This window comes from Fukomys damarensis, unplaced genomic scaffold (assembly GCF_012274545.1).
Source record: "Fukomys damarensis isolate Sample0158 unplaced genomic scaffold, DMR_v1.0_HiC HiC_scaffold_2, whole genome shotgun sequence".
Classification (NCBI taxonomy): domain Eukaryota; kingdom Metazoa; phylum Chordata; class Mammalia; order Rodentia; family Bathyergidae; genus Fukomys; species Fukomys damarensis.
Window position 1 is genome coordinate 48482041 of NW_022900914.1, and position 8104 is coordinate 48490144.

An 8104-nucleotide genomic window follows, 5' to 3' on the forward strand; every position below is an offset into this window, starting at 1 on the left:
AAGGATCCCCTCCAGCCTGCAGAAGATAAGGCTCGGGATCCAAGTGTGAATAGGACAGAAGGCTCAGCTCTACCAGCAAGCCAAATCCTCTGAACTCTGAAAGCCCGTTAGGAGACAAAGGAAAGGAAGAGAAGGAAACTGGAGATTATTGATAGGAGTAATGACCACCCATCCCATCAATCAGTCACAGCCTGCAGGAGACTAAGCAGAAGCCTATGTGCTCACCTAGAAACTTCACAGAAAGATGAACTCAGTATCTGCCCTGCCATGGAAAGACCCAGAGACACCTACAGACACTGACTCTGAGCCCATGGTCTGCACCATTCTACCTAGGTCCACCAGCTCCTTCCAGAAAATGCCTGTCCAGGTCATCTGCCACCTTCCTTCACCCCATATACCTGACTGTCACAGGGCCATCGGGGTCAGCCTGGATACCTGGCAAAGGCCTATCCCTTCCTTCCTAAGCATCCCCTCGGCTGCAAATGGCCAGGCATCTCTGGGGCACTAGCAGTAGGAGCTGGACAATAGAGACAGGAGCTACCATACTAAGCAGGAAAGGAAAAGGTAGGTTCACCCCACAACTTATCTATGTCCACATTCCCTGCCTGTGGGCCCTAAGAAGGGCATCACCTGGCCCTAAGGCGGTCCCCACCTGGAAAAGCCCTGAACTTCTCTCCCTTCTCTCAGAAGAGTCAGTATTCCACAGAGAAAGGAAAAAAAAATGAGACCACAGGGTTCCTCTCCCCTCTAGTAGGGAAAGGGGGTAGGGTCCTCCTCTGCTCTATCTCCTAACCCTTTACTGCTGGCTTCCCTCCTACTTGTCCCTATATCCATCAGGTAGCAAAGGGCTCAGTGAGGAAATGGAAACAACTAGCCTCACACCACTCACCAGCTGAGGCTGCCACAGATGGTGCTGTCTGGGGCTGGAAAGGGGACACAGGTTTCTGTAACCTACCCTCCTGGACTCTACCAGACAAAGTAGCTTCCTCCTCTGGCTCAGGGTGAGGAGGCAGCAAAGGGATCAGGGTGGAGGTCAAGGGCTCTGCCCAGGACCCATCTGGGGAACTCAGCACATACAAAACAGGTCAGCCATCATCAGCTCTCCCTGTGATGCTGTGCCCAAGGCCAGGAGACATAGACAGCCAGAGCCCAAGTAGTCCCCAAGGATGGCGGCAGTTACATTTTTCAGGGAGTTGCTATGGCATCTTGGGCTAGGAAGTAAATGGAGTCAGAAAAGGCTGGGAGCATCAATTATTTGACTCCTATCCCTCAGGGGAAACCAGGAGGGAAGCTGAAGGTAAGGGTGTAGTTACAGTGAGGGACAGTCCCCAGGCCCTACCTCACTACCCACCAAAGCTTCCTTATGTTGAGGGCAGATAGCAAGAGGTAGAGGTCAGGGAGCCAAGAATCCACATAATTGTCCTTGCCCTGCTTTTATCCTTTCTTCTCAGGGGCAGAATTTGCCAACTCATACAAAACCCCAGGACAACCTCATCCACAGGACCCTCGGGGCACCCTTGCAACTCACCTGTGTCCATGTACATAGAACAAGCCTTGGCTTAGGAAGGTAGGGTAGTCTCACTTTACCATGCAAAGCCAGAGCCCCAGCAGCCTGCCCAATGGCCATATCTGCTCCCTATTCCCAGTCTCCGCCTCCAGGCAGCAAACACCCCAGCATCCTCCCAAGGAACAGAACCGGTCTAGCCAAGGACATACCTGGGTTTCTGAGTTGATTCCTTGGATTCTCTCAGGCCAAACCAGCTACTCTTGGCCTTTTCCTCCCCACTGGACAAATGCTGGGGGGAGGCCCCTAGTGTGGGACCACCCTTCTCCCCCACAGAGCCACGGCGCCCCAACTCGCTCCAACTCAGGCCCTGATGATGATGGTGGAAGAGACCCATCCGGGGCTTACGCTCCTCCTTCCGAGCTCCCTCCTTCTCTACCATAGTCTCAGAAGAGACAGGTATGGGTGTGGCAACCTGGACAGGCTTTCCCTCCAGGGGCTGGGCCCGCTGCTCCCTGGCTGGTGCTTTGGCCTGAGTGCTCAGCTCCTCCGGTCCAGGCACCACTTCTGACGAACTGCCAGCTTCTTGGCTGCCTCTTCCCCAAGAGTCATCTGAGGACCGAGACCCCTCCTCAGGGGGCCGGGAAGAGACACTGTGAAGGGAGCTGGAGGGAGGAAATGGGCCAGAAATGGAACTGCGGTGCCGTACAGGGGCTTGGGGCTCTTCATTGTAAATGTGGCTCCCATTGACACAGAGGGAAGAGCGAGGGCCAGCATCGAGGTGGCCTTGGAAGTCAAGAAGGGCCCGAGTAGGGGCCGCATGCAGCTGGCTGGCTTCATCACTGTAGGTCCTCTTATGGGTAAGCAACTTGGGGGACTGTGTAGAATCCCTGCCTGCAAAAGAGACATGCAGAGTTAGCACAAGTGAAGAGGAGCCTGGGCCTTCCTCACCATTCCTCTCCCTCACCCCAGGGCATGCAGCCCTGCCTCACTCACCCCCTTCACTGGACAGCCAGCTGCTGCGGCTCGGTGAGCGGGTGAGGAGCTCAGCGCCAGGGCCCTGGTAGGCCAGGCTCCCGCTAGCCGAGGACAAGGTGCTGTCTGAGCCCAGCGAGGTGTTGGACTGAGTCAGAGATGACTTGCGCAGTTTGTTGCGAAGGAAGAAGCCTTTCGCTTTGCCCATCTTGCCCAGGCTGCCCAGCTCGGGATCCTCTAGGGCACTGCTTGGGAGGATGGCAGAGGCAGATTCCAGGTCATACTTCTTCTTCCCCTTCATTTTGTCCTTGAGCTTGCTGAAGGGGGACCGTGGCTTATCCTTTATGGACAGGTCAAACATGCTGGCGCTCAAATTGTTTCGAGTGAACTGGATGGTGACTTGGATCTCTCCACGTTCCTTCTCCTTTTTGCCTGCCTTGGAATGCAGCTTGTACCACCTGTAAGAAAGGGTGGGCAGAGTTCCGGTGACAGGCACATGCCCTTGGCTCCCCCTAGTGCCCGACACCTCGCAGTGCCTCTTCCCACAGGCTGCTGCTCTGACACGCCAGCCAGGGGTTCTAAACCACAAGCCTAGCTGAGAAACTGTCCAAAACTTTTCCATGATGGAAAAAACCACATCCAGAGTGGGGAACCTTCCCAGGTGGTGCCAATCAGGGCAGAGGTTACCACCCTATGCCCCACTCAACCAGCACCCTGTCCTGGAGCTCGGAGACCCCATGATGCTTCATCCTCCCAACATCTGAAACTCTGAGGCTGGGCTGGGGAGCAGCCACCATCTATTCAGGCCACTGGTACAGAAAGACCTACCCATATTTTCTCCTGGCAATATCATGTTCTCTAGCCAATCCCAAAGCCCCACTCTGAGCCATCAGAAAAGAACAGCTCACACAGATGCCCAAAGCCAGGAACACTAGTACATGTATACACACACACACACACACACACACACATACACACCCTCACCCACATACTGACTCACCCCACATCCTGCTAAAGTACTGCTGTGAGCTGGAGAAGCAGACAAGAATGGCCAAAAGACTTGGGTTTGTGGTGGGGCTCTCATCTAGTGATGAATGCGTTACCTCACTACCATTCAAGCCTTGCAAGGAGGAAATCCTGGGGAAGAAGACTTGCCACCTTCTATAGGTCAGAAGGGTGATGCTCAGATGAAAAACTCACCCAAGGACAATCAGACAGTGAAGGAGAGAGGAGATTCACAGTGTTGTTCCCACTCCACACTCCCCAGGGAGTCAAAAAAAGTCCCCTAACACACATGAACTCTCACAGGATGAGCAGAGGGTGGAGAGGGGAAACTGGGCAGGGGTTAGCAGCTAAGCAGACAGCTAAAAGTAATCTCACCATACAAGGAACAACTGGTCCTTGACTTTTACCTATGGAGGTGAAAACTTATGTCTATAGGAAATCCTGCACACAAATGTTTATAGCAACTCTACTTATATCTCTGGGGTGTGGGGCACTGGCCACTTTTGTCCTATTTGAATTTTTTATAAGGAGCAAATATTGCTGACAAAAGAAACCCCAGCTCCCAACTTATTCCTCAACTTCCTGAGCCACAGAATGGACTGCTCTCTCTTCCCTCCTGGAAGCTGCCAAGATGTCCTTCAATAGGTAAATGGATAAGCAAATGGATATATATCCAGAGAATGGGATATTATAGAGCAATAAAAAGAAATGAGCTGTCAGGCTAGGAAAAGACAAGGAAGGATTTGAAGGGTGGTCCCAAAAGGCCAAATACTTTGATTCTACTATAGAACATTCTAGCCGGGTGTGGTGGCACACGCCTGTAATCCCAGCACTTAGGAGGCTGAGGCAAGAGAATCTGAGTCTGAGAACAGCCTGGGCTACATAGTGAGTTCCAGGTCAGTCTCAACTACATAGTGAGACCCTGTCTCCAAAAAACAAAACAAAACAAAAAAAAACCCTCCCCCCCAAAAAAATTCTAGAAAAAGTAAATCTAAAAGACAATAAAAAGATCAATGATTGCCAGGAGTTTGAAGGGAAGAAGAAAGGATGAACAGGCAAAGCATTGGAGATTTTGCAGGGAGTGCAACTATTCTGCGTGACACTCTAATGGCAAATACATGTCTTTACATTTTTCAGAACCCATAAAATGTATAACACATAAAGTGAACCATGATGTAAGCTACAGACTCTAGTTAATACCAATGCATTGATATTGGCCATCAATTGTAACAAACTCATTACACTAATAATATAGTAATAATAGATAAACTGGGGGAGGGGCTAGGGGATATATGAGGCTTTTATTTTTTATAACCCTGAAAGTTCTCTAAAAGTAAGTTTTATCAATGAAAAAAAGAATGAAAACACAAAAAGAAATACTATTAAAAAAGTTCTGCTGATCTGAAGGATAAGAGCACCAGCACAAAAGGCCCCAAGAACGCAGCACAATGAGTAAAGACAGACCCATGCCCAAGATGCCACTATGAGATTCCCCAACACCAGACCTAAGAAGGAAACCCTGGCCGGGGATTTAGCTCTGTGACGCTGTGCCTGCCTCACAATCACAAGGACCTGAGTTTGATCCCCGGTACCACCAAAAAAAAAAAAAAAAAATTCTGAGCAAGCCATGGCAGCATGCACCTATATTTCCCAGAACTCTGCGAGGCTGAGGCAGAAAGATCGAAATCAGGTTCATACCTAGCCTGAGGAAATTAGCAACACCCTGATTCAAAATAAAAAAGGTTGAGGATGTTAGCTCAAGACCTTGGATTCAACCGTGGAAAAAAAGAAAAAAAAATTTTTTTTAAAGGTCTCCAGAGAGGGGAAACAGGCTCACACAGGAGGAATGAGAACAGCTGCCAGTCCTCATTCACAGCACAGGGCACTATGAAAAGTAATGCCTCCAAGTGCCTGAGGAGAAAGCTTTCCACCTGCCTGCCTAGAGTTCAAGGCCCAGCCAACCAAGCCCGAAGGCAGAAGCATGAAAGCCTGGTAAATGTGGTCAGCTAGGGTCTCTGAAGGGCTCAGTCTCAGCAGCAGCACAGCAGCCATTCCCCTGTGAGATCCACCTACCCCAAAACACCAAATGGGCTCCTGGTGGATGGTGGGAGGTGGGGAGGGGTTGGTATTTGTATGAAGTATCTAGTATATCCAAATATCCAGACTTAAATCACTGTAAAGACTTGGCAGTGGTGTGGTTTCTTTGTTAGTCAATATTGAAGTTTTTCTTGGGCTGGGGGGGGCACTTTTTTAAAAAGCTGTCCCGGGCATCTGCAATTGCCTCCCTTTGGAAAAGGCCATCAAGACTAAACCCTCAGGTTCTCTTCCTGGGCTACTGCCAGTCCCCACCTTGAAGCCACACTCCCATTGCCTGAGCAGTGAGCCTGAGCTACTGGCTTTCTCTACCACCGCCCAGGGAAGGCTAAGCCAGGCACATCAGGGAGGGAAGAAAGCCATGTTCCCAGGGTATGAGTCTCCACTGAGACACACAAGGGAGGAGAGCAAGAGGAGAAGAGACAGACCTGAAGGGAAGAGCACGAGGATGCTATGGAGGAAGGTGGCCATCTGCACCTTCACCCTCCACCTTCTCAAACAATGCCCACCCTGGGCCTGATCCTTTAAGTCTTTAAGACCACACCCTAGTCACTTTCCCAAACCCAGAGTAGGCCTCATTTACACAGGAAGACCCTGGGAAGTAGAGCATAAGAGAAGTGAATTCCACCCTCCAACCAATCCAACCAAGCCCCATCTGAGTAACTGGCATCAGCCACACAAACACATCCTTTGGGAATGAATGTCAGGGGTGCTGGGCCTCAGCTGGTCACATTCCATACATGCAGTGCTAACAGTAGTTATCTCTGGGGTGTGGGACATTGGCCACTTTTGTCCTGTTTGAATTTTTTATAAGGAGCAAATATTGCTGACAAAAGAAACCCCAGCTCCTATCTTATTCCTCAACTTCCTAAGCCACAGAATGGACTGCTCTCTCTTCCCTCCTCTGAAGTGAAGGCAGAAGCATCACTACCCAGCCTGCAGTTGTCCCTGTACCAGAAGGGTCCTCTTCCCTGTACAGTCACTTCCTCAGGGAATTCAGGTTTCTCTCTGGACCTGCATTTCAGGGAGGCTAGGAAAGGGAACGGGGGGTAAGGTTTTCCTCAGTAAGAATGAAGCTGAGAATGCTGGGGACTTACAGCCAGAACCCTGACACCCTCACCCATCTCCCCACCAACTCATTCCACTTCCCTCTGCCCACTGCTCCATGTAGGACTGAACAAGACTGCCAGGTGATTCAGGAACCTGAGCACTTCACCTGAGCACTTGACCAGAGCAGGCCTTCTCCCAGAAGTATGATCTACTCAGACTGAGATGGCAAGACCACACAGGCAACAGCTCCTGGATGAAGCTGTACCCTACTCCCACCACCAAAGTGCCTGCTTCCCCTCCTGGACCAGGTAGTCCCCATGGACTACTACTGTCAGGCACTGTGATATCTACCCTACTGGCAGCTAGGCAGCCATAAAAAAGCCAATGTGGGCACAGGAGCCCTTAGTAACACATCTGGCAACTGTCTCTTTCTAGAATCCCACACCCTGACAAACCCAACACTAAACTGGCTCTGAGCAGCTCAACCCTACAGACTGAGGCTCCTATTGCTCTCCATGAGAAAGAAGGTGGACACAAGCAGCCAACAATTATTCTGATCAGTCTCCTCATTCTCCCACACAGCTATGAGCTGGAAGGACTCTGGTTTTTGATCCCTAAATGTGAGCACAATACCTGACTTTCACAGCAACGCTGGCTCTTTTAACAAATACCTTCATCCCCAGGACTGAACAAAGAAGAAATAGGTTACCAAGGCTTTCTCTCTCTCTCTCTCTCACTGCCCTTCACCCAGCCAGTCTGCCTGTGTGGGCCATCACAGCTCTATGAAACCTGAGGCCCAAGCTGAGGCCTGACCCATCACTTTCATCCAGGCCTGAGACCCAGCCAACAAAATCAATCAGGATTTGATCAAGGCCTCAACATGCACCTAGAGGATGGCTCACAGGACAAAACTCATACATATATCCAAAACACTACCCAAATCTTACTAAACTACAAGATCGAGGCTAGAAACCCATATTTGAGGAGGGGGCAGTCTCAGATGACTGCACTCAACCCCATATGGGAACCACAGTAGGAAAGGACAGTCCCTGCCCCCTGCCTGCTCTGTATCACTGAGCAGGTAGACACCACCTTTCCCTCTGCCTGGCTTCATCCTCAAGACACTAATGTGGGCCTAGGAAAAACCTGTCATTCTATGGCTAAGGCTTGCTTCCCAAGTCTCAAGGACATGCTGCTTCTGGGAAGACTGACCCTAGAAATGGCCAGCCCTTCCCTGAAGTGGTTGACTTGCTAGAAGATTTACACACAGGAGAGGAGTAGGCATCATTAAACACTTTCTAAAAACTAAGAGTGCTGTGAGCATGGTGGTACATGCCTATAATCCCAGCACTTAGGAGGCTGAGGCAGGAAGATTGCCATAAGTTTAAGGCTAGCCTAGGGTACATACTGAGTTCCATGCCAGCTGGAACTATATAGCAAAACTCTGTCTCAAAAAAAAAAAAAAACCCCCCAAAT

General features: G+C 50.4%; 1 protein-coding gene across 1 annotated transcript in view; it reads right to left on the minus strand.

Annotated features, from left to right (window-relative positions):
• The window catches only part of Rab11fip5 (RAB11 family interacting protein 5), a gene marked incomplete at its 5' end in the record, with an annotated part of 40740 nt that overhangs the window by 11944 nt on the left and 20692 nt on the right, over nt 1-8104 (minus strand). Inside the window, 2 exons of the mRNA XM_010609603.1 lie at nt 1717-2398; nt 2501-2937. Coding sequence (XP_010607905.1) covers nt 1717-2398; nt 2501-2937 — 1119 coding nt within the window. The remainder of the gene's footprint in view (nt 1-1716; nt 2399-2500; nt 2938-8104) is intronic.